A 27,088-nucleotide genomic window follows, 5' to 3' on the forward strand; every position below is an offset into this window, starting at 1 on the left:
TGTCCCCAAGCATCTGGTCCCTGGAGGAGAGGAGGAGAGGATGACAGGAGAAGCAAGGAGTGTGAGGTGTGTGTGTGTGTGTGTGTGTGTGTGTGTGTGTGTGTGTGTGTGTGTGTGTGTGTGTGTGTGTGTGTGTGTGTGTGTGTGTGTGTGTGTGTGTGTGTGTGTGTGTGTGTGTGTGTGTGTGTGTGTGTGTGTGTGTGTGTGTGTGTGTGCGTATGTGCGCACGATTATGCATGTTGTACACTTATCGTTCATTGCTGCTACTTGAGTAATGAATTGTCAAACAAGGTAGCCAAACCTGTGACAGAGAGAGAGAGAGGGTATAAGAAGAAGTGCACAGGAGAGAGTAAAGGCGAGAGTGAACGACTGAGAGAGAGTGAGAGGAAGAAGGAAGAGAGAGTGTAATCCCGGACAACGCCATATGTATTTAACTTCATTAGTAGTTCTGAAATGTTTAAGTTGATCAGTAGATTTCATTTCAGGGTGCACCTGCATGTACATTATGCATTGCGTTAACACTAGGTTGACTTACAATGAATTTCAATGAATCCAGTAAAATCACACTGACGCATGTCAATGCAAAAGTAATGCAAAATATTTATCTGAATCAATCAGTCATCTCATTCTATAGGATGCATTAGGACAAGAATATCTGTACGTATTCCTATAACCAGAATAAACTCTGGGCTCTTGTTATAGCCTTGTGTTCCCAGAAAAACTCAAGGCTCTACAGTATCACTTGATTGGGTTCAACCTTATGAATGCAAGTTTTGAATAGTTTTGAACCTGTATTAATACTTGTGTCAGTGCATGACAGAGGTGTCACCGTGATGAGGGAGCTGTGCATCTTGGGAAAAGCGGGGAAAGGGGAGTACAGATCCATCAGACAAGAATGGTTTCAAACTATGGAAATATCAGTGTCGACAGAAACGCAAAGGTGTTCTCATCAATTGACAGGCAGCCAGCCCAACACTGAACCTGTCAGAGGAAAACTAGAACAAATATTTGTACAGGTGCTTAAGAACAGATATGGCTAGCTGAGCCTCTGTGTCCACGAGATAATGGTGCATATTTAACTAGATTAAACTCAACTAATTAAGTCAAATATCAGTCCATCACAATCATAATCATTATCGCGTACATCAGAAGCGTCATCACCATCACACTGTAGTGGGTACATCCTGTTATATTGTTTGCTAAAAACCAAATCACTTATAGACGCTGTCAAGCGTTCCTAATATGGTCATCATGTTTTATTGCAGGAAGCAGAACTAATGGTGTGTATTTAAATGACTTTAAATGACAGCGCAAAATATAAAAATACATTGGGTACAGTGCGCTGCCTTTTACAATTATCCTCCCTTTGATTCAATCAAGCTCATCTTTTTCAGGGCCATAAGCCATGAAGGACATTGTACTTCATTTTTTAATGAATTAAGTCTGCACGCATTTTATAGTTCATTTACGTTCCTGTAGGTGAAAACGAATGAACTAATGAACAAAAAAGATATGGCTGTAGGAAGCAATTTTGCAAACGTTTTAGACAGAGGCAATAAGATTTTGTCGATTAAGTGTTGACATGCAATGAAAGAGCAGACAGAGTAAAGACAATGTCGATGTGAAATTGGACCATAACAATGTAACAACAAATAAAATGCAATACAGGCCTAGACAATTAGATTTTATAATAAGCATTGTTAACAGGTCAATAATAACAGTACAATTATTAGTAGGCCTACTCAATCAGGCTATATAATTCTATTCTTCTCGGTCCATTTCAATGCGGGATGAAATATTGTTTTGAACAAAAGTGTTACGGAGTTGCTTGAAAAAGCCAAAGAGCCCTTGTGAGTCTAAGGTCACACAGATGAAGGATCATCTTTCTCTCCTTGACTAACTGACCGGTCACCGTCGTCAGAAGGCAAGACAAAGGTCACGGGGTCAGAGTTGAACTCTGGAGTAACTGCAAACATTAGCACGACTTGCACAAGCTTAAGTGCATGTTTCCATAACCCTATACAATAGTGGCATATTCATTCATATAAAACTATGCATGGAAAATCCCAAAATATGTCAAATGTTCTACACTTGTAATTAATTCAAAGGAAGGCATCGGTCAGTAGTAGGCCAATAGTTTACAATAAATAATTACAGTAATTCCGAGCATAAGTAACTCAAGTAATTCCGTGCTTCCAAATGTTTTGTAATTTTCAGCCTTGCAACATCTTTATTGGTGATAAATAGTCCTAACACGCGCATGCAAAAAGCTAATCAACTAAACTAGGCTATTCGATATTTCCGAAAATAATATGGATTCATCCCTTCCATGGTTTTAATTTTAAACGTGACTAACTATAGGCCCTGTATTAACACCACGGATAACCTGTTACTCCGTCAATAACGTTTTCATGAGGCATGTGAACAAACATTTAACGAACGCATTTCAGTGGAATAGTGGCGTCGTGCCCAGTCAATGTATTGGTTGATTTACAGGGGAACATCACAGTTTAGATAGCGTTTTATTGTTGAACACATGTTGAAACTGAAGTGATCACAAGTGGATTTTTATTTTTTGATGTATGTTTATGACGAGGCTATTAGCATACTCGTTAAGGGAAAAGGATTCTACAATTAACTTGCATTTACAGTTCCGTTGAAATGCGTTGAAATGTTTGATTCAAATGGTCGGATTAACGTTGATCAATACACTAAACCTGTTAGTCAATAAATCTATCAGTCAATTGCGAAATGAATCCCTTGGCGCTCGCGGTATAATTCAAACCATTAACGGACAGAAACAAAAAGATTGAAACAGGAGATACAGAAAGATGAAGAGAAGAGAGCAACAATGTTGAATAGAGGTGGAAAGATCAAATCAACAATTATTCATATTCAAGAACATGAAAAATCTAAACAGAATAATAAATATAACTCAAATAACTGTTCATTTATTCCACATTTGTGACAACAAGATCTATTACTGTAGATAGGCTATTGACAAAAATATTGTAAATTATTTTGGAAATAGTTTTCAGCCATGGTGCTTTTTTTTTAAAGGATGAATTCGATTTTCTTTCACCTTTTAAAAGAAGAGAAAACCCTGACAGAAACGTACATACTTTTTAGTCAAGAACATTTCAGGTGGGCTGTTTCCGAAGAAAGAGCTGGCTACAAAATGATTGTAATGCTGCTTTAATGACATGTAGGCTAATTTATAATAAATAACAACTCAACAAATAAATAAATAAACAAATACATATAATTCATATTATAATAATAGTTATGTCTGATTAAACTCATGTTATTTGGTATAAACTCATAAAGTGCCTTAATCATTATACTACCACAGCTGACACTGGAGAACATTTCAAATGTCTTCTTGAATAGCCTACTCCAATTAAAAGTCTCAGGTAGACTTATATTGCCTAGTAAAATAATGGTTCAATAAATACAGAAAATAAACATGCGCGCCTCTAAAATTAAGACTCACCGAGTCAAACATTTACAATAAATCATTCTTGAGTTCACAAAACGTACCCTGCTTTTGTGGTTTACGTGCAAAACAACATGACCCTGATTTAACCAATTAGGCTAACTAAAATTCCTCCAAACGGAGAATCAAACCAGCTGCAGGTTGGTGACACTGTGACTATTTTTAGGCCTACACACCTTGTTTTGTAACGCATGAGACAGGTCCTCTGCTCGTTGCTGTTTGGGAGAGCACGAGGTCGGGTCAGGTGTCCAAGTCGTTGGAGCGTGAGCTTTCTGAGCATCTCGAGGACGCCAAAGGGGCCACGGGGAGAAGAAGGCCCTCGCGCGTTCATTTCTTGTGTTTCACGAGCCGGTTCTGGAACCAAATCTTCACCTGCGTCTCGCTCAGCTGCAGGGCGCTCGAGATATCCACTCTTCTGGCCCGCGTCAAGTACTTGTTGAAGTGGAAATCCTTCTCGAGCTCCGTGAGCTGTTTTGTGGTGAAGTTGGTCTTTGGTACCCATCGGTGGTTACCTCCACCTCCTCTGTCCATACTGACCCCCGTGCAACTATACTCAATCCACAGGCCATGCGCATCTTGGCTGAAAAGACAGTTAAAACACAAATATAGCATTATTATAAGGAGCATAAAAGTGCTTCTGAAACTGACCCTGGAGACCACGCTGGCTGCAACATAAAGTCATCTTATCTAATGAAAGAGATGAAGGAAGGTTTCAGGTGGATTAAAGTAATTACACAATGACTTATAAAACATCTATTCAATATATTCATTAAGTTAATTGGTTATGTGTATCTGTATTGAGATCAATACACTGGATGGCAATGAGGAATTAAAAACGTGGCACTAAATAGTTACATTTTTTGTTGCAGTGTCCAAGATTCAGCTATGGTTCAGAGAGAGGGATAAAGTAACCGTCGTGGCTTTTGCACTAATCGCACACTGAACACTGGACTAAAACCAGATAAACAGTTGACTCACTAAATCCTCGGGACTAGAGTAGGTGTGATGAAACTGTACATTCAGATATATCCCAAGCCTGGTGTGTTTCTTCATCCTGGTCCAGGAACCCTAAAGCTGAGCACTTTTTGTTGTTGTTGCCTTTAGCACTACACACCTTTTTGAAATCAGAACATATGAATGATGAGTTGATCATTTTAATCAGCTAGAATAAAAACAAAATGTGCCCCGCTTTGGGTCTCCGGGACCAGTATTAGGAAACATTGATTATAGGTGTTGGATTGTTTGGAAAAAAATGTATGTCTACAATTTCCTCAGAACTAATTTAACACTATAACACATTGTTGTCCATCAGTGATGGAGATACCAACCCCATCATGGTATCTGTCTATGGTGATTATAGGTGGCTGTCTGTATTTCTTCACGATTGAGTCAATTGACTGGTACTGTATCCGTACTGTACCATGGACTCAATAAGGCCAGGTATTGGATGTAATAACTTCTATCATAATTCATAGGAAATGTATAGGAATGAAGAGGCTATAAAGAAAGAGGCTTCTTAAACACGTCAGCTCATAGAACAAGTCTTGAAATCCATGTTTTAGACAAAGGAGAATGTCAAGGAGACGTTTACCTGACCTATAACCTAGAATAAGAGCCTTTGATGACTATGAAGAGGCCAACACAGACCAAACAATACAGTAAGTAATTAAGCACAGGGGCTCTCAGGAATAGAACATCACATGTACATTCTGATTAATGACTTCTAAGATAATAGAATTGATGCTGGCCAGGAGGAATAAAGAATCAAACTGAAAATATTTGAGGAATGACTTGCACGCTTTAAAAATAGCCAGCCAACAGGGCAAGCTGTTGAGGGAAAGTATTCCTTCCTAGCCAAGGAGAGACAGAAACAGAGAGAGAGAGAGAGACAGAGAGAGACAGAGAGAGAGAGAGAGAGAGAGAGAGAGAGAGAGAGAGAGAGAGAGAGAGAGAGAGAGAGAGAGAGAGAGAGAGAGAGAGAGAGAGAGAGAGAGACAGAGAGAGACAGAGAGAGAGAGAGAGAGAGAGAGAGAGAGAGAGAGAGAGAGAGCGAGAGAGAGAGAGAGAGAGAGAGAATCAAGAGGAAAAGGATCAATACTCATTGCCTCAGCCATCTGGGCATCCTGCCCACAGTAATTCAGGTGCTGTCAGAGCATAATTGAAGAATGACGCACTGGGAGTATATACACTGTACCAGCAGATCAACTTACAGACGGGTTGTACGGAGGCCTTTATGCATGAGAGAATATAGGGATGCTTTGTTTTCGTGCCAAGACAATACACCCTCCAGAAAAAAAAACGTTGCTGCTGCTTTCACTAATCATACTACTGGTAAGAATGTAGCACTAATGAGATATACTCCAACCCTGAGAATCATTCTTATGATGCTATGTCTATACTATATCTACCCAGCTGTTTGTATGATAGCTTAAAGCCATCAGACAGTAATATACAAACGCTGTCTAGAGGACATGGATACTAGTCCTGGAAAGCAACAAAAAACAATCAATATAAATCAAGACATATTGGATGAGAAATTGTTGTATTGTAGATGTCTCCGAGACAGGTAACAAAGAAGGCATGCCATTTTTGATTAACCATTTACTGCAGTGGGCTAAATCGGGGTCACACAGAAGGATTATTGGTCGTTTTAAACATGATAAATTACTTTCAATGGGCAAAGTCAAGAAACTGCAAGTATTCTACGGGAGTTTTTAGTAAGTACGATCTCATTTCTATGAAATCAGAAAGTATATGCTGAATGCACAGTAAAGACCGATGTGTTGTTGGTGGACTGATGATATGTGACTATGATTATGGTCAAAAGGTGAACACGTAAAGGTGCTTGGCATTGAGATCAATACACAAGGCTCTCATTACTATACCGACATATAATCAATGAGCAGAGAGCTCTAACGTTTTTGGGAGTGAGCTTGGCTAAACTTACCTGTGCACACTGAACACTCAGGTCATGCTGCCTTTCCAGAGCACAGTGATGCAAATGAAAGTGGATAGAATAAAACTATTTTATTATTTTCTAGAAATACCTCCCTCCTGTTCTGTGCCCCAATAGGTACAGAGAGGCAGGCCTATACTGTGTATAGACCCACTACACCTGGCCCAGCGTCCCCTGCCTTTTCCCCAGTCCATCCCAATTTTTCCAATCTGGGTAGAATTGATGAATGCATAGGTAAAATGTCACTTACTGTATGGTTATTGTGGTTGACTGATTCAGGAATTCTAAGTGTTCAGTTATACTATTCATATTTTATAGCCTATTAACTTTGGTTAAAAGTTCATAATTATGTATTTATTTCTGAAGCCATTTGGTGCAATAGGCTACATGAATGCGGATAAAATACTTGTCTTGTAGTTGATCATTTTGACCGACTTTGCGAAACTTCAGCTACGCACAAAAACACGTCAAACTTGTTTTGCCTGTTGTACAGTAGCCTACAGTAGCCTAGCTTATACTTTCTCACAGCACAGCACTGTCCTACATACAGAAGCCGATTTGAGACTATGGCACATTGTTGCAGACTACTTTTCAACATATGACGAGTAATCAATAACGGTTTACCAAACGTTAAATGTAGATGTAGAAACTAATTGGTAACTAATGATACAGTACTCACACATCGTTAAAGACTTGCTATTGGTTTTCGTATCAAGAACAAATCAAGTTTTACAAATTATTGGGTCAATAAGATAGCTGTCGTCTTTCCAAATGGGAACGTGAACGACATGTCCAAAACTTACCCGTCCGAGGTTGACTTCTCTTTACTTTCATCCACTCAAAGGTTTTGCTCCTGTGACTTAGTTAAGGTACCTTACACTTGGGGTCCGAGTGAGAGCCACTGTCCACAACAGCAAAGTGAATCTTAGGCCCATCATGAGTGTAGATTTGAATGTGTGCATTTATACACCCGAATTCGGGGTGCGCCAGCGCCTCAGTCGCAGTGTTGTGTGTGGAAGAGGAGTATCCAAGTCCGGGAAGTCGTGCTCGTGAGCCAGGAGGTAGGAGGGGAGACGAGAGTAGTGGAGGCAAGCCGGTGGCGTGGTGGAAAAGCCCTGACTCTGTGTTAAGGGAGGGCTGAGCCTGAGCAGACCCGGAGCTGACTTAACGTGCAGTCCGTTTCAGAACTGGCTTCGAATAAAGATGGTTAACTGTGTTGCAATTCATATTCCCTGCCAATCTCTGCTGAAGTTTTTCCTTAGTTGCCAGCGCTAACTTCAGGAGAAGTTATCTGGTCCAAGTCCCGTATCCTGACCTCCCCTGGTCGGTAGCCCCCTGCTACCCTCCCCATTACACGCTAACTCTTGATATGAATTCACCTACACATAATCGTTGGACCGGTCAAACGGTCGTAGAACGCATGGACAAGTAGCTATAGCTAACACCCAACAACGCATGGATGGACCAAGACAGCGACCATGCATGGACAGTCAGATGGGCATGCCCTGGAGAAAGTCGATCTCTGATTGATGGAGATGACGTGCCCTCTTGGTCTTGGCCAATAGCTGGACATCTCTGTCATCCATCCGGGACACCGCTGATTAGCCAAGCCAAGCAAGTTGTAGACTCATTTGGGGTGGCCAAATGAATGGACTCCGGTACAGCAGACAATGCCAGTGCAGACCATCATTCGTGGTCACTTTATTTTCTCAAACAGGGCCGTTTAAATATTTACGTGTAAGATGGACACATAAAGTGGCACTTTATGACTGGGATATGGAGGACTGGAATATGGAGGAACAAGTAGGCCTACAGTAAGGAAAGTTCACTGAGACGATGGACCAACGCTTCTGATGTCTGGCATTCATCAAAGTGTCACCGCTCATATTTAAAACAGGCACAGGTAAAATGACGGCAGATTGGCATGTTCCTCTTTACGCGCACAGTGCTGCAGGCCTTCTCCATCTACCAACTTTGTGACTCTGTATACATCATGCCAGATATGTTGTTATCATTTACCAAAACGATTAGGCCTATAGCTGTTTTTCAATAACTGCTTTTAAGGTACAAGCCAATACAATAACAACACTTGTTTGCAGGTCCTGGATTGAAATATTTGCCAATATTGTCCTAAGACGTTCATTAGAATAGGCCTACATAATGTAAAACGCCTAAAAAGAACTAGTAGGAAGGTAGACTATAGGTTGGATAGACTATAAGTGGATACAGTCTATTCATTGGCGTTAGGGTCTTATGGAGCTATCCTGCGATGACGGTTTCTTCAGCAGCAGTGGCCGCGTTCAGTGCAGGGCTAAGGGTCATGTGAAAGGCACACTTAATGGGTTCAAAGGTCGTGACAGTGGCTGTTGAGCTGTTCACTGGCAGCATATCTGTAATTAGTCTCCGAACAACTAGGAAAATAGCTCCGTGGACAAACCCCAAAAGTTTTGCATTTGAGAGACAGGTGGATATGGACGTTCACAGTTAGCTTTATGAAATGGGAAGATAAACTAATAGAACTATGAATTATCAAACTATGTCAATATTGCAAATGCAGGCTCAGCGATGTTATTTCCGATACATCTTTCCATCTCATGTATATTATATATACAGCCGGCCTTCTTCTTTCCATTAAAAATGTATTTACATTTTTAATTAGATGGCATAGGAAATGGTGACAGTGCAAATTGAACAACAACCTTTATATTACATTTTGTTCGGCCGCTATAATTCCCAGTTACGTGCATAGGCCTATACGCTCATCCTCATTTTATTACACTTTAAGGAGAGCTAAATCTGTTTAATTGCCTACATTAAAGTTTTATCTATTCAGATTAGGCTACATGTTAAGAAACTAAATAACACAACGTGTGAAAAAAATGTTAGTATTAGCTCCTACATTTTTTTTTAAGAAGAATAATTTACAGGTAGGCGTGCAGTTTTATTAGGAATTATTTGAAGGAATTACAAGTGTTTAGAGATACAGGTAATTACAACGTTATTGATTAAGTAGCATGTCTGTTGAGTCCAGATATTGAGGTGGGTGAGACAAGTGGGTGGTGAATCCAAAGATCTTTGGTTTTGTTCTTCTTCAAATACATTTGTGGATAGTATTGACTGCTATACAATTGGAGTGTAATATTACATATACCGGTACACCAACATCACAATACACAACATATTTTACTTTCACAAGCGTAAATGTAATCCGTTTAAAATGGTGTAATTATTATTTGTAGGAAATATCGTGCATTTATTATTGTTATTGTTATTATTATTATTATTATATGAATTAGTTTTATTAGGCATATCATTTTTGCTATTATTATTATTGTAGGGGAGAGAAATTGATATGAATAATGTTTTATTGTTAATAACTAACCTCTATTTGCATCTGAATTTTTGTTTTAATTATTATCATTACCTTAACATTATTTTCCATCAAAGACCATATCACTAACGTGATCACAATATTTATCCACAACTCCACAATAGTAATTACAAAACAATGATATATAATCAACAATTTAGGCCTATAAAAGCATACAACATTCTATAGGCAACAGCCCACAAACCCGGTCGCAGCTGGGGGAGTTAATGGAATTCTCTTGGCAGCGATGTGCTGAATGAGTGAGTGCGATATATCCCTTCCCTCCGTGCATTTGCATGCTACACTTATCCATCTTGTTGTCATCGTGCGAGGTTACCCAGGGTTCACGCGCTAGCTTGTTTCTCTCCCCTACACTCAATAAATAAATCTCCGCAGCGTTCTGTTTACCGCCTGAATATAAATTTGTTTGCAGTCGATCGAAGACCTGTGTGGAGGTATTAGAAATTGTATTTCTCTAATGGCTTTCAGCAAAGGGAGTATGATAAAAAAACATTTTTTAAAAACAACTAGCATGAGAATCTTTCCTCTCCCTTTATGGAAATACACGTACTTCTTTAATTAAAAAAAGTTAATAAACCCAGTTACCAACGAATAAAAAAATCCGAAAATAAAAAAATAAAAAAATATGCAGCCATGCATATATTCAGTCAGTGGCATATGTTTGATTAGCATATATTTCAAAATAAGTGTGTTAAACACCCTCCTGGTTGTAAACATCCTGGCAACAGGAGTGATATTATCACGCTGACCTTAGGAAGTAAACAAGTCCTCTGAACCTTGTGTTGGCTCCTTCTCCCTCTCAACAGCTTGTATCCCCAAAACAGACACATTTACCAGGACAGATGATGCTGAACAATCTGGGCTAATGTTAACAATGGAGAAAGAACATTTCCTTTTTTTGTTTTTTTTACAGCTGGAATGAAACCAACCAGCAGCCAATACCACCATCCTAAACCTCTTCTCCCTCTGCAAAATAAATTAACCAACTCACTGCATTATTTAACATCCTGCATGGATGTCAGATTTGGACTTTGCTTCACATGCCTCATTAAAATTATGCACTCCTACAAAACCCTTCTCAGATGCAATTTGGCGATAAAGTCAAACACCACGTGTTGTTCTGGATGCGTAACCTAAAATACCTTGTTGTACCCTGTACAATCCATTCCATGTGCCCTTATAACATGCATATTACATTTTCACATACCTCCATCCTCTTGTTGATGGCGTTATTGTCTCTATAGTTGTCATTGGAGGTGAGGTAAACAACGCTATTGGTGAGGTTGTCTATCTCAGACAGCAGGTAGAAAGAATATTGATTGACTGATGCTGCTCATTTGTTTTCTGCTCCAGTCTCTGATCTTTCTGATCTGTCGCCAATAGAGGAGCTGAGCTGCAGAGGCCCAGGGATCATGGTGGCCATGCCTGGATGGATGGGATTATCTCCTATAGGTTTGTATGGACCCCTCACCCTGTTGACACGGACACACACACACACATACGCACTCACTCACGCACACACGCACACACACACACACACACACACGCACGCACGCACGCACGCACACGCACACACACACACACACACACACACACACACACACACACACACACACACACACACACACACACACACACACACACACACACACACACACACCTTGCTGACAGTGGCGGTAATGATGCTGCAGGCTGAAGCGTGGTGTCAGTGCTGACACTGACACGATGAGGCCCTGGTCTAACCCAGGAACACCGTCATAGACTCATTATTTGTCATCTCTCGACCCTGGGAGCGCTGGGAATTAACCGTGCGATGACAGATGACTGTCACCACCAACCTGAGGTCACAGTCGGCCGCTAATGCAGTGTGGGACTGGGCGGTAAAAGCTGGGCGACCTATACTGTGGCGGGGATCTCAGTGGGGTCCACAAGATGACAAACAGGAGCAGTAAAAGCCAGCTAGGCGATATACGTGGCGAGGCACTCAGCAATCTGTACAGTGGGGGTCACTCAGCAGTCATAACCTGAGTTGTGGTCTTTTCCAGGTCAAGGGACAGAGGCACGTTATAGTGAGGGAGAGATTGCAGGGACAGGGGGAGGGGCTCATCTAAGATGTATGTAACCACATTCCCACAGAGAGGATAATAGAGCGAATCACAGCCTACAGCGCTGGCTTGGCATACTCAGACTTCCCAAGAATATATAGATACTAGTGCGCCACCAGAATATGTGTGTATGATGCTTCACAAATCCTAGGAGCCCAGCGAGGCGCTCAGCAGGCAGTCTGCCAAACACCATGACAACAAAGCATCCGTCATCACCATTCCACAGCCAGCTGCTGTGCACACTTCTCGGTTTCCTTCCGGAGTTCTTACTGGCGGGAAATGAGCAGGGTTCAACACGAAGCGGGAGTGTGTCGTGTGTGTGTTCACCATAGCAGCACATTGCCATATGCCTCTGTCTTCAGTCTCACACTGCAATGAATGCAGGGAAATAGAATGAGAATGAGGAGACAGCACATGGCATTTAGACGTTTTTAGAGCTTAAAACGTTTATCGTGGACATGAATAAGGGTAAAGAATTTTTGTGACACAAAAGGCTGTGTGTTTAATTTCAGGTTTTACCGTAGAATGCATTGAAGCTGTATAATAAAGCCATTGGGTCTGTCCATCGTATCTGCTGTCCTTTCTGAACCATCAATGACGATCAACGGGTTGGCATTTAGCCATGATGATTGGTGTGATTACAATTTCATTTCATCGGTCAGATTTGTTCTAGTGGCAGATATACTGTAAATGCCAGTTAGAATACGTTTTTAACCAAATCAATTTGTACAGCATGCGATTCCTCTAGGACTTGAACATTGCTGTAGTGCCAACAGAGCCACACAGGACCACAGCAGAAGTACAGTAAGTGACTCTCTCTCTCAGTTTGCTCTGTCCTTCCCTCGACTGCCACACTTTTATCGGTGGCTTTACCTTTTCATTGTCACCGATCATCCTTAACTGGGATGTATTTCAAACGTCATTGATCTTTATAGCCGCATGCTTTAATATGACGGTAACAGTTGTCTAGCTAACCAGGAAGTCAAATTCCTGAGAGGGATGAGCAGTACCAGGTGAGTTGTCATCCATCTACCTGAGTGATGCTCTCCCTCGCTCCGTTCCACACCACGGAGCGAACATATAAATACAACCCATAAAGCTGACACAGGAAATTGATACTTAACAAAAAAGCAGCTGGAAAGGGGCATGAACGGTGTGACGTACTGCTGAGGGTGGGGGGGATGAAGGGAGAGAGGGAAGGGGAGAGGGAGAGAGCGAGAGAGAGAGCGAAAGAGAGAGTGTAAAGGCTGATGATAAGGTTAACGGTTGTAAAATGTACTTGATTGGCTAAAGGCCACCTGTGAAGTTCAGTGTCTTGTTTATCATCGGAGGAATAGAGTATAATGCATTTATAATACCTGTAATACCTACTTGTTGGCCTAAAATAAGCAAAATGAAAATATAACAACACAGACAAGAGAGGGTCACCAAGAATGATCTCACATTGAACGTTTTATGGGCAGTCTGTCTTTGTTTATGTGACCACCAATTGTCAAAAAACATCAACTATGATCTGGTTTGGATTACTAGTCTGCTGGGATCTGACCTCAAGTTCCCGAATGTATAATGTAATGCATTCTCAACCCTGGATTCTGTTTCATATTCTGCAATGACACTGAGTGTTTGTAGTGGCATGGCTTAGTGTGGTGCGTGTGGTTTTTAATGTCTAAAAGCTGACTGTTTAGGATGGAACAGAGCAGAACAAGCAGAGCTCTTCAGATGCCGGGCCAGGCCTCATTTAATGCTCTGTATTACGACCATAAATCACGTCTGCTCACACAGCACACACAAGAATGCAAAGAATCCAACACTGCTGCCTGCAATTTAGTCCCTCTCTCTCTCTCGCTCTCTCTCTCTCACTCAGTCTCTTGGTTTTCTTTCTCCTCTTCTCTCTCCTCTCTAATCTATTCTCCGTCTGTCTCTCTGTCTCTGTCTCTGTCTTTCTTTCTCTTTCTCTCTCTCTCCCTCTCTGATTTATATTGAGTATGCATCTTCTGTTTTGTGTCCTGATTCAATCGTTTTCATCACACTGTACCTTTGATCTTAGACAGACTGCATTGTCGAGTCCAGAAGGTTCCAGGTCATAAATATCTGATGATAACACTGCTGGCATTTACTGTATAATCTCTGTCTCTCTGTCTCTCTCTCTCTCTGTCTGTCTCTCTCTCTCTGTCTCTCTCTCTCTCTGTCTGTCTCTCGGTCTCTCTCTCTCTGTCTGTCTGTCTCTCTCTCTGTCTGTCTGTCTCTCTCTGTCTCTGTCTCTCTGTCTCTCTCTCTCTCTGTCTGTCTCTCTCTCTCTCTGTCTGTCTCTCGGTCTCTCTCTCTCTGTCTGTCTGTCTCTCTCTCTCTGTCTGTCTCTCTCTCTGTCTCTGTCTCTGTCTCTCTCTCTCTCTCTCTCTCTCTCTCTCTCAGTCTGTAACGACAAGTAGAAAGCGTGGCTTATAGTCCTACTAGATGCTGTAAACTAGGGTGCTGAGCCATGCAACAAACACATCCTCTGAGAATGAAGGGGCCTAAACCCTGCTTCAAATAAGCAATTGAAAAGCAGAGGGTTTAGACTGAAAGAGAGGCGGCATCAGCTCTTGTCAAGATGTCTAGTGGGTTGAGAGCCTGTGGTTGGACGGCTGGAAACACTGCCTTGTCTCCATGATTAATGTAGGGTAAATAGGAGGCAGGAGCCAGGGAAAGTGGTGCCTAGAGATTGTGTAACATGAAAACATAATATCACAGAGTTTTTATTGAATCTATTCCACAGTATGGGCTAATTTCATTACAAAACTTGTTTTCCAGAAGTAGAATGCGCTCTTTAATCTCAATAAAATGCTGTTGGAGAATGAAGTCATTCTAATAAGAAATGAATAAAGATAATGATTCCACTGAGATTGATTTCCCACAAATGCATTTATTAAACATCTCATTAATCAAGAACAGTATCAAATACGTATTTTTTTTTTAAAGCTATGATCCTTAGTTTCTGCATCCAGTTTTGATTTATAGATTAATGACATATACCCGTTGATTCTTGAAGAATATAACTTATAACCTCATGAGCTTAGTTCAACAGTCGTACCCCATCAGAACCCATCAGAACACAAAGTATAAGCTTGTTTTAATCCAATGTTTGTCAACAATGTAAATGTAAACAAACACTGTATAGCCTCAAAACATGGTTAAAACTATACATTTGAAATCATGGATGGTCCGTCCTTGCATCCATAGCGCTGTTTATGAATTTGAGAGTGGTTACATCTCTCCAGCCCCATCCCTTAGCGTTTTTTAGCGAAACAGGGACAGGGAGACATTTTGATATTGTTTTAAGGAAGGATTCTAGCTTCAACACAAACACATATATAACAAAAAAAGAACTTAATTCATTATGAACATATACTTCTGTGTTTTCACTCTTACACAACTCACACAAACGAACAGCTATTTAATGATAAGAACACAAAACATGGCCTAACACAACGTCACCTACAGCCGAAGTAATATTCCTTTCTCTCTGATGTACAGATATGGCCGCCACAATTATTCGACACATTAGGAGCTCTTGAAAAAAACAAAACTGATCGCTAGTACGTTACGCTACTTACAGGATTATTCTGGATGCGAAAGAAACGCACACCTGTTCAGGCGAGGTGCTGGCGAGCGGAGTAGAACACCTGTTTAGGCGAGGTGCTGGCTAGCGGAGTAGAACACCTGTTTAGGCGAGGTGCTGGCTAGCGGAGTAGAACACCTGTTTAGGCGAGGTGCTGGCTAGCGGAGTAGAACACCTGTTGAGGCGAGGTACTGGCTAGCGGAGTAGAACACCTGTTCAGGCGAGGTGCTGGCTAGCGGAGTAGAACACCTGTTTAGGCGAGGTGCTGGCTAGCGGAGTAGAACACCTGTTTAGGAGAGGTGCTGGCTAGAGGAGTAGAACACCTGTTCAGGCGAGGTGCTGGCTAGAGGAGTAGAACACCTGTTCAGGCGAGGTACTGGCTAGCGGAGTAGAACACCTGTTCAGGCGAGGTGCTGGCTAGCGGAGTAGAACACCTGTTTAGGCGAGGTGCTGGCTAGCGGAGTAGAACACCTGTTTAGGAGAGGTGCTGACTAGAGGAGTAGAACACCTGTTTAGGCGAGGTGCTGGCTAGCGGAGTAGAACACCTGTTTAGGCGACGTGCTGGCTAGCGGAGTAGAACACCTGTTTAGGCGAGGTGCCGGCTAGCGGAGTAGAACACCTGTTTAGGCGAGGTGCTGGCTAGCGGAGTAGAACACCTGTTTAGGCGACGTGCTGGCTAGCGGAGTAGAACACCTGTTTAGGCGAGGTGCTGGCTAGCGGAGTAGAACACCTGTTTAGGCGAGGTGCTGGCTAGCGGAGTAGAACACCTGTTTAGGCGAGGTGCTGGCTAGCGGAGTAGAACACCTGTTTAGGCGAGGTGCTGGCTAGAGGAGTAGAACACCTGTTCAGGCGAGGTACTGGCTAGCGGAGTAGAACACCTGTTCAGGCGAGGTGCTGGCTAGCGGAGTAGAACACCTGTTCAGGAGAGGTGCTGGCTAGCGGAGTAGAACACCTGTTTAGGAGAGGTGCTGGCTGGCGGAGTAGAACATCTGTTTATACGAGGTGCTGGCTAGCGGAGTAGAACACCTGTTTAGGAGAGGTGCTGGCTAGCGGAGTAGAACACCTGTTTAGGCGAGGTGCTGGCTAGAGGAGTAGAACACCTGTTTAGGCGAGGTGCTGGCTAGAGGAGTAGAACACCTGTTTAGGCGAGGTGCTGGCTAGAGGAGTAGAACACCTGTTTAGGCGAGGTGCTGGCTAGCGGAGTAGAACACCTGTTTAGGCGACGTGCTGGCTAGCGGAGTAGAACACCTGTTTAGGCGAGGTGCTGGCTAGCGGAGTAGAACACCTGTTTAGGCGAGGTGCTGGCTAGCGGAGTAGAACACCTGTTTAGGCGAGGTGCTGGCTAGCGGAGTAGAACACCTGTTTAGGCGAGGTGCTGGCTAGAGGAGTAGAACACTTGAAAAATGAATGGAGAGCCTCACACTCTGGGAGGCCAGATGCAATAATTGAATAACCGACGTTTCGACAGACAAACCTTCTTCGTCGGGATCATTACGTGATCATAACATAACACGTGATACCTATACCGCAAAGTAAAATTCCTTCCTCTCTGATTTAAATAGACGACAAGCACAAGCCAATTACATGACACATGAAAATACAAAACGGATTGATAATGTGTTCAAAACATGCATTTGACATGCAAAACAGTAGCAGAATGTCTTTGAGGATTTTATTGCTTATGTAAATCATGTCAGTTTTGATAAAAAGAGAACATTTTGCCACAAGGTGTAACATCGACAGAGGGAGCAGTAGTGGTCGCTTTTGGACTAGAAACCTAGAAGGATACTGGAAACCCTATAGGTAATACATCTGCATTCTTCAGTGAGCCACGATCAGAAAGTTGAAAGAAAGCTAGCCTCCACAATGCTGCTTTGATTGAATTGACCACCGATACACACGCAAATGACTGAAAGTCTAGGCGTTTAGGTTTGTGGCGAAGGCCTGCTCTTACAGGTGAGTAAGTGTAGGGGGTTCTAGGTCTAAGAGGCATCCTCTACACCTGAAATATGCACTGATGTCACTGTCAACATAAGAGGATAGGTGCCCTGGGGCGAGTTTGGAGAGACCTGTGCACAAACATCCGCTGTCTACAACCGTAAGGTCTGACTGCAGACTATCAGAGGCAGGCGCAGTTCCGGTGGTGAGCTGGGGAAGGTCCATGGGAGTAACACATAAACAGTCACTGGTGTTGGCCTTACTGTGAGAACCCGACGCAGGGGTACGATCATAATTAACCAGGAGAAGGTTTGGAGATCGAGTCCCTCTCACCAGACAAGCACTTCTGAATCCTGAGTACCCAACTCCAACAGAGGACCTTGGGCTGAGGGATGGCATGTGTGAAGCGGTAGAGAGGGACGGTGACGGTGTCTCAGTCGCTGTCCCTCTGTCCTCCTTATGATCCTTCTTGTATTTCATGCGTCGGTTCTGGAACCAGATCTTGATCTGCCGGTCTGTGAGCCTCAGGCCCGCAGCCATCTCCAGCCTGCGTGGTCGACAAAGGTAGGGGCTGAAGTGAAACTCCTTTTCCAGCTCCACTAGCTGAGTACTGGTGAACGCCGTCCTCGCTCGCCTCCCTCTGTCTCTACCTCTGTCTCTGTCTCCGCCTCGCCCTCCATCTCTTCCTCTACTTGGGAGACCACCAGCCTCGTTACGACTGCACACTGAATCACGTGGGGAAATGACAAAAGGAACATGTAAATGAGCAGTCAATTAAAAGTCAGCGAGCGGGCACCCAGGCGAGCTTCCGCCTAGCTCGCGTAAAAAGGGAAAAGCTTAACTGAGGGACTTCGGAATCCTAATAGGCATCTTGTAAAGTGTCCTGGGATAAAGTGTATTTTCTGGAGTCAATTAAACTTTTACTGCAGTGGACTAAATCAGGGTCACACAGTGTTTCTTGGTAGTCTTAAACACATCTACATTAAAACAAAAGTATACACCTCACACACATGGTTATGTACTTAAGAAAAGAAGACACCTGGACCATGTCAGATATAGAGTTGAAATGTATTACATTTTGAGTTTGCATCCCAATATTACTCTTTATATACATCACAGAAGACTGAATTATAACAACACTATTTGACATAGAAACCACCGGATTTACGTTTAAAAAAACGTTTTTTTTAAATTAATGATGAAATTATGATAAATATTAATAACATTCCACTCATGACGCCAAAGAGGGGACTTTGGGTCATTGACTGCAGGAAAGGGCAACATGTGTTTCTTTCAAAGCTTTCTTCTCTCCTTAATTGCAGCAATTGCTTTGGGTTCATGACTAACCCAAGAGAGACCTGTCACATGGGCCTAAGAGAGAAACACATCTATACCTTGCTGATAATGTACTGCAAGTGTCTGAGACATAACACAGGGACCAGTTACAGCTTTTCTCAGATGGTGGTGTTTTGAGAAAGTTGGTTTAAGGGAATCGTCTTACGCATTAATCAAATCTACAGACGGCAGTAGTGTACCTGTCAACTCAATCACTTAAAGAGTGCCTTGGGACCCCCACTGGAAACAACCACAACAATCCTATCAGTAACTATTGTATTCAGGGTTTAAAGTCCCAGTTTACACCTGGATATCTGACCTACTTAGGAGGAAATGATCCTGTGATAGAATTGAGAACTAACATAAGGAGTTGTTCAAACGTATTATTCAAATTTCTTCAAATGTAACACAGACATATATATGTGTATATACACTCTTAGAAAAGGAGGGTGGGAGAACCCTTTCTGGAACCAAAAAGGGTTCTTCAAAGGGTTCTTCTGTGGTGACAGCTGAAGAACCCCTTTAGGTTCTAAAAAGCACTTTTTTCTCCTAAAAGTGTAGGTATAGCATAATTCTGGTCAATAAAAAGAGAATTATAGGCAACATCTAAACTCTAAATTACGTCAATAAAGGTTAAAACAAGAACTACTGCCTAATACTTATTCTTTCTATGTTAATATGTGAGCAAGTCATTACTCACAAATGTCCTTTTGGCACCAAAATTATAAGGTGTGCAATGTTCTGATAAAATACGTTTGAAGACTAGGTAAATGCAGATATAGGCTAGGGTAATATGGACAGTCATATGCACATTCATCATTATGTCACTGTACTATATTAAAATATGATATTATATTTACCTAATTCGTTGGAGTCAGATGCACTCTGGTTTAGGTCATGCCGAGTTTCTCTCATCCAGGGGAAGAGATGCCTCGGAGAGAGGAAGTAAGTGGATGCACTGCACCTCTTGCCTCTGACGCCTGCTTTGCCCTTGGCATGGCGGGTATCCACCGGGTCCGGGGTGCCCCATAACGGGTCAGTCGGGTACGGCGTACAGCTGATACAAGCAGAAGAGGTGAATGAACGCTGGAAGAGTGGAATCTCTCGGAATTGTGGCGCGTGGCCTCCTTCACTGTGTCCGGTGCCGTATCCAGCAGGTTCGGTTGCAGTGTTGTGTTCGTCCTGTAGATGACATGGGAGAAGGGACTGGTGCTGGTCCATAGACCTAGCAGGGTGCACTTCATCAAATTCACTCTGATAAATAGAACTATGGGTACGCCCTGAATGTTGGGAAGATATGCACTTTTGCATGTTAAACATATAGCTTTACAACGAACGTAAATGTAAAAGCTTTATGCAGAAGACTTTGAATAAGCTTTATGACTGTATTGAATAATATTACCAGAGGGGTAAACCGTGAAGTCACGTGGGGCCGTCCTCCAATAGTCGCGCGCTGGAGTTGCAAACCGTCCGAAAGGAACTTAATCGCGCTGGAGGAACCCGCTCCGATTCTTCAGGCAGCATTGCAATAAGCACGAGTTTCTTCACCTATGGATGAAAACAATTAATTAGTGTATGAAAAGTATGAGAGGACTAGCAGTGTATGTATGCAGTTTTAGAACGCGAGAGAGGGGAAGATGGAGGGAGAGAGAGGGAGCTAGAGAGAGAGAGAGTAAGAGAGTGAGTGAGTGAGTGAGTAAGAGAGAAAGACAGAAAAAGAGGCACGCACTGAACGCATCATTTGGAACTAAATATCTATTCGTTTTTTTTTATTTACAGAGTACCAGTACCAGGAAGAATTCGAACGGAAATCCAGCGCAATGAAAGTTGCTTCGTTTTTTAAAACTTTCCTGGTAGGTTATATCAATGCTCCTTGTTGGAAACTATTGAACAAGTAATATGTTAGCCTACTTGGATAATATCAATGCTATCGCAAGACATACAAAAAAAATGACATTTGACTAAATGTGTAATTTTCCTGAATGTATTATTGTAACATGAGTGTGCTGTTTGTTGAAGTGTTATTACTATATTAAAAATGAGGACCAACCATTGTGAATGGTATTCCTCTGGATATACAAAGCTTGGGCTTAAAACTCTACTTTTGTCTATTTACTTTATTCTATTTGCTTGTGAATATGCATTCAGTTCATAGTAGTTGTATGCTAATACACTCAGTGAGGGAACTATCCGAGTTAGTAGTGCACTTATCTAGTGAGATAAAGGACTTATATAATAGATTCGAATAGAGTCAATGGGAGTGGTCAAACAAAGGGTTTTGACAATCATTGCCACACAAAGAGAATGAGAAGACCGCAAAAGAATATAGAAAATAATAGTATTTTTTCCCCTCAAATGTCTGGCTACCTGCGATTACTAATCAATATCCACGTGGATGTGTTTTGCTCTGCCAAACAACATTCATATTACAGAGTATTTTTCGATTGATGAAAACCCGTGTGTATGGACGGACAGACAAAGAGGGAGGCAAATGACTGGCTGGGCTACTACTGTACGTTATACGAACTCAACGCTAAAACCAAAGCAATAGCCTATGGACTTCAGGGAGTTGTTAGTCGTTTAACTTGGAGGTGTGATGTTGCAGTAATATTTAGGCCAACGTAAATAGTATTATAAAAAATAAACTATATAGCTAGCTATAAATACCCTACACAAACAAGCATGGGCTACAGCAGAGCCGTGCAGAGATAGGGCTCTGGTGGCTATAAAGTGTACGTGGACTAAGGATGATATTATCTCAAAATGTTGATTAGATTCTAGGCCTACAATAATATATTTTCACTAGTATTTCTATAGTATAATACAACAAATCTGTTGAGGAGAATCCTCAATAGAGGTCTTCCAGCAGCACGGTGATGGATGATGCACTCTGGATCGCCTAGCCGGGACGACCCAGCATCTTCACAGCACCACTCTGATTTAATCCCTCTTCCGTTTACCCTCCTTCTAGCCTCGCCACAAGGGTAACCTCACTCCCTGATTCATATCCTCCATTCGCACGTCACACACTCACTCCAATAAGTTATTTGAACATAAACATGAGCATATCATGTTCTCAATATTGTAGGCTTAAACGATTAAAGGACATTTTGACGGGATCATTTAGAATAACGGAACAACAAGAATAGCACGCGAGTAGAGATAGGATTTCCGGCAACATCAAATGTTCATGGAGAGCAGGCAAGTGATAATCAGGATAAACAAAATACTCCACTTGAATTTCAGCTAAATCGAGTTATGGGTCATAGTCATATCCTAGTCATGTTCACAGCCTCATAGTAATGAGAGCCTTTTCAGAATCATATAGGAGATTGGGACAAACAAGAAGACCATCTCTTAAAACGTTAACAATCAGACGTGTGCACATACAAAAAAATGATATATATTCGCATGTATTTACCATATTAGGCCTACATTAAAATAGGCTGCCTCAGCAGACCCTCCTCATGCTCTTAACCTTTCCAATTGTTCTTCCTAAATCCTTCTTGTTTTAAGAGCGACTTGTTATTTAGAGTACAGTGAATTGCTGTGACAGAACTTGTCAGATAGAGGTATTCAGTGTGCACATAGCAGGGTTCGCATTGGTGCCATTTAGGCGACATGACATATGACTTGGTCGGTGTGCGGTGAATGCGAGACGATTCATTCCAACCTGGGATACAGATACTAATAAGGGAACTCAATAGGCCTATTTGAGCTTCATGTGCATTTAATCCACTTTTTCATTTCCCTCACCCATGATCAATTTCGATATGTAGGCTACACATACTCAGTATAGTATTAGGATTAGGATAATTATAAGGATAACATTATTATTATTATTATTATTATTATTACCATCATCATATTGTGTACCTGTAACGTCTGGCACTAATTTTAGCTGGAAATGAGAAATGAGGGTAAAGGAATTCAATTCCGTTTGTTTTCTTTGTTTCAAATCGTTGAACACTCGGCTGTATTGGACATAGAATAGAATCTGTGATATACTATCTCAGCAAGAACATAATTTAGCTCCTCCGTGCGCCTACACCACGATTCTCCGTGAACTCTGGTTGAACCGCCCAAGTGGCAATAAATCATTTTTCTCTGTCTGCAAAAAAGCGCGCGCCAGTCCCTCTGGGTGTCAACCCCTTTTTCTTGGCTTGGTGGCTGACACAAACAGCCGAGGAAACATTGAAAAAGTTTCGTAACGATTGAGGATTTTAACGTACAATATATCTTAACTCACAGCCTATAGCATTTCCACTAATGTGGGCTTTTTCGTGTTGACATGGCTACCATGTAGGCCTAGCACATGCAGCAAAATTCCTAACCCCTTTGTTCCAAAAACACTGTTCTCTACACTGCTCTTCTCAACAAAAAGCATCCATGCCAATAATGCATTTTCGGCGGACAGAGCTCGAGTCGGGCAGAGAAGAGGAGACAGAGAGCTCGTGGAAGGACGTTAATGGGCAGAGGATGTTGTCGGTTAAAACGGTGCATACAAATGGACCTGTCTCGGCGGAGCACGCGGGAGATTTATTGGCCCGGTGCCCTACATTTCTGTAAACAATTCAGAGTGAAATGAAAGGACCGGAGACTTTGCTGAGCACTGCACACTTCATACATGAGGAATAGGTAAAAGACACACATTGTCATTTTCCTTTCTTCCCAAAACATGTGTTAATGTATTGACCTATATGAATAGGCCATTTACATGCAATGCACTTAGAAAAACGGTTCCTTATAGAACCCTGCATGGCGCCATTTATGAATTATGGCTACTACCATTAAACAGCAATATTTTGAGCTAAGAATATAATTTAATAAACAATTAAATAAAGCACAAAAGTATACCAGCATAGTTTTTTGTTGTTGTTGTCATTATTAGCAAACATAGTTTGGAAATATGCATTGGTGGCCAGGCAGGTATCACTTTGTTTGAATGATGGCCTAAGTCAACTCTGGCTGACTTCTTTACAATACAATACAATAAAATATCCATTAGTTAGAGTGAACATCAAAAATGGGTCATCTGCTCCCTTCTCAACCCCCCAAACCTCACACATACAGCTGAGGTCGGAAGCTTACATACACTTTGGTTGGAGGCATTAAAACTCGTTTTTCAACCACTCCACAAATGTCTTGTTAACAAACTATAGTTTTGGCAGTTAGGACATCTACTTGTGCATGACACAAGTAATTTTTCCAACAATTGTTTACAGACAGATTATTTCACTTATAATTCATTGTATCACAATTCCAGTGGGTCAGAAGTTTACATACACTAAGTTGACTGTGCCTTTAAACAGCTTGGAAAATTACAGAAAATGATGTCATGGCTTTAGAAGCTTCTGATAGGCTGGCGGAAACAGGTACAAAAGTATCTATATCCACAGTAAAACGAGTCCTATATCGACATAACCTGAAAGGTTGCTCAGCAAAGAAGAAGCCACTGCTACAAAACTGCCATAAAAAAGCCAGACTACGGTTTGCAACTGCACATGGGGACAAAGATCGTACTTTTTGGAGAAATGTCCTCTGGTCTGATGAAACAAAAATAGAACTGTTTGGCCATAATCACCATCGTTATGTTTGGAGGAAAAAGGGGGAGGCTTGCAAGCCGAAGAACACCATCCCAACCGTGAGGCACAGGGGTGGCAGCATCATGTTGTGGGGTGCTTTGCTGCAGGAGGGACTGGTGCACTTCACAAAATGGATGGCATCAAGAGGAAGGAAAATTATGTGGATATATTGAAGCAACATCTCAAGACATCAGTCTTGGTCGCAAATGGGTCTTCCAAATGGACAATGACCCCAAGCATACTTCTAAAGTTGTGGCAAAATGGCTTAAGGACAACAAAGTCAAGGTATTGGGGTGGCCATCACAGAGCCCTGACCTCAATTCTATTGAAAATTTGTGGGCAGAACTGAAAAAGCATGTGCGAGCAAGGAGGCCTACAAACCTGACTCAGTTACACCAGCTCTGTCAGGAGGAATGGGCCAAAATTCACCCAACTTATTGTGGGAAGCTTGTGGAAGGCTACCCCGAAATGTTTGACCCAAGTTAAACAATATAAAGGCAATGCTACCACATGCTAATTGTGTGTATATAAACTTCTGACCCACTGGGAATGTGATGAAAGAAATACAAGCTGAAATAAATAATTCTCTCTACTATTATTCTGACATTTCACATTCTTAAAATAAAGTGGTGATCCTAACTGACCAAAGACAGGGAATTTTTAGTAGGATTACATGTCAGGATTTGTGAAAAACTGAGTTTAAATGTATTTGGCTAAGGTGTATGTAAACTTCCGACTTCAACTGTACAGTTGAGACAAACACAGGTTTACGCGGCTCTCCAGGATGGAGAGCATGTTGTGGGGCACAACAGTAGGGTATTGTTTTGAGGATGTGAACCCAGCAGCCCTCCAGTTGTCAAATAAATTCTGCCGTTTTTTAAATCAGCGCCCAGCCCAGGATTTGAACAGGCCACCTTTCAGGCCACAGGTCCATCTCCTGCCATAGGTCCAACTCCTTACCCACTGGGTTACCTCCGTGACTCATTACAGAGAAGAAGAAAAAAGGAGCTAAAACATGAGTTCATATTCAGACCTAAACATGAGTTCATCTGCCAAAATGAAGCCATAATGCTATGCAGACATACAGTACCAGTCAAAAGTTTGGACACATCTACACACTCAAAGGTTTTTCTTAGATTTGACAATTTTCTACATTGTAGAATAATAGTGAAGACATCAAACTATGAAATAACACATATGGAATCATGTAGGAACCAAAAAAGTGTTAAACAAACCAGAATATATTTTATATTTTGGCTTCTTCAAGGTAGCAACTCTTTGCCTTGATGACAGCTTTGCACACTTTTGGCATACTCTCGACCAGCTTCACCTTAAATGCTTTTCCAACAGTCTTGAAAAAGTTCCCACATATGCTGAGCACTTGTTGGCTGCTTTTCCTTCACACTTTTCCTTTCCGTCCAACTCATCCCAACCCATCTCAATTGGGTTGAGGTCGGGTAATTGTGGAGGCCAGGTCATCTGATGCAGCACTCCATCACTCTTATTCTTGGTAAAATAGCCCTTACACAGCCTGGAGGTGTGTTGGGTCATTGTCCTGTCTCACTAAGCGCAAACCAGATGGGATGGCGTATTGCTGCAGAATGCTGTGGTAACCACATGCTGGTTAAGTATGCCTTGAATTCTATATAAATCACAGACAGTGTCACCAGCAAAGCACCCCCACACCATCACACCTCCTCCATGCTTCACGGTGGTAACTACACATGCAGAGATCATCCGTTGACCTACTCTGCACGGTGGTTGGAACCAAAAATCTCAAATTTGGACTCATTAGACCAAAGGACAGATTTTCACCAGTCCAAAGTCCATTGCTAGTGGTTCTTGGCCCAAGCAAGTCTCTTCTTCTTATTGGTGGTGTCCTTTAGTAGTGGTTTCTTTGCAGAAATTCAACCATGAATGCCTGATTCACACAGACTCCTCTGAACAGCTGATGTTGAGATGTGTCTGTTACTTGAACTCTGTGAAGTATTTATTTGGGCTACAATTTCTGAGGCTGGTTACTCAATTTTTTTTTTTTTAACCTTTATTTAACTAGGCAAGTCAGTTAAGAACAAATTGTTATTTTCAATGACGTCCTAAGAACAGTGTGTTAACTGCCTTGTTCAGGGGCATAACGACAGACTTTTTTACCTTGTCAGCTCAGGGATTTGATCTTGCAACCTTTTGGTTACAAGTCAAACAATCTAACCACTAGGCTACCTAGGCTACCTACCTGAACTTATCCTCTTCAGCAGCAGTAACTCCTTTCCTGTTGCGGTTCTCATAAGAGCCAGTTTCAGCATAGCGCTTGATGGTTTTGAACTTGAATAAATGTTAAAAGTTCGTGAAATGTTTCGGATTGACTGACCTTTATGTCTTCAAGTAATGATGGACTGTCGTTTCTCTTTGCTTATTTGAGCTGTTCTTTCCATAATATGGACTTGGTCTTTTACCAAATAGGGCTATCTTCTGTATACCACCCTGACCTTGTCACATACAACTAATTGGCTCAAACACGCTAAGAAGGAAAGAAATTCCACAAATTAACTTTTAACAAGGCACACCTGTTAATTGAAATGCATTCCAGGTGATTACCTCATGAAGCTGGTTGAGAGAATTCCAAGAGTGTGCAAAGCTGCAATCATGGCAAAGGGTGGCTACTTTGAACAATCTCAAATATAAAA

The 27,088-nt window shown here is 41.8% G+C and overlaps 1 protein-coding gene and 1 pseudogene across 17 annotated transcripts in view; both read right to left on the reverse strand.

Moving 5' to 3' along the window:
* Positions 1-2,931: 2,931 nt before the first annotated feature.
* Positions 2,932-8,038, reverse strand: LOC106567302 (homeobox protein Hox-C1a-like; annotated as a pseudogene).
* A 9,129-nt stretch (positions 8,039-17,167) lies between these two features.
* The window catches only part of hoxc10aa (homeobox protein HoxC10aa), an 85,705-nt gene continuing 75,784 nt past the window's right edge, over positions 17,168-27,088 (reverse strand). For 12 of the 17 annotated variants that reach the window (XM_045692202.1, XM_045692203.1, XM_014135569.2 and 9 more), the window contains 2 exons: positions 19,680-20,367; positions 17,168-18,209 (listed from right to left, as the gene is read on the reverse strand). In XM_045692202.1, coding sequence (XP_045548158.1) covers positions 17,497-18,209; positions 19,680-20,139 — 1,173 coding nt within the window. In that variant the 5' untranslated portion in view covers positions 20,140-20,367 and the 3' untranslated portion in view covers positions 17,168-17,496. Of the gene's footprint in view, positions 18,210-19,679; positions 20,368-27,088 lie in introns of those variants that run through there. The other 5 variants (XM_014135578.2, XM_045692204.1, XM_045692205.1 and 2 more) reach the window with 4 other exon arrangements.

This window comes from Salmo salar, chromosome ssa13, assembly GCF_905237065.1.
Source record: "Salmo salar chromosome ssa13, Ssal_v3.1, whole genome shotgun sequence".
Classification (NCBI taxonomy): domain Eukaryota; kingdom Metazoa; phylum Chordata; class Actinopteri; order Salmoniformes; family Salmonidae; genus Salmo; species Salmo salar.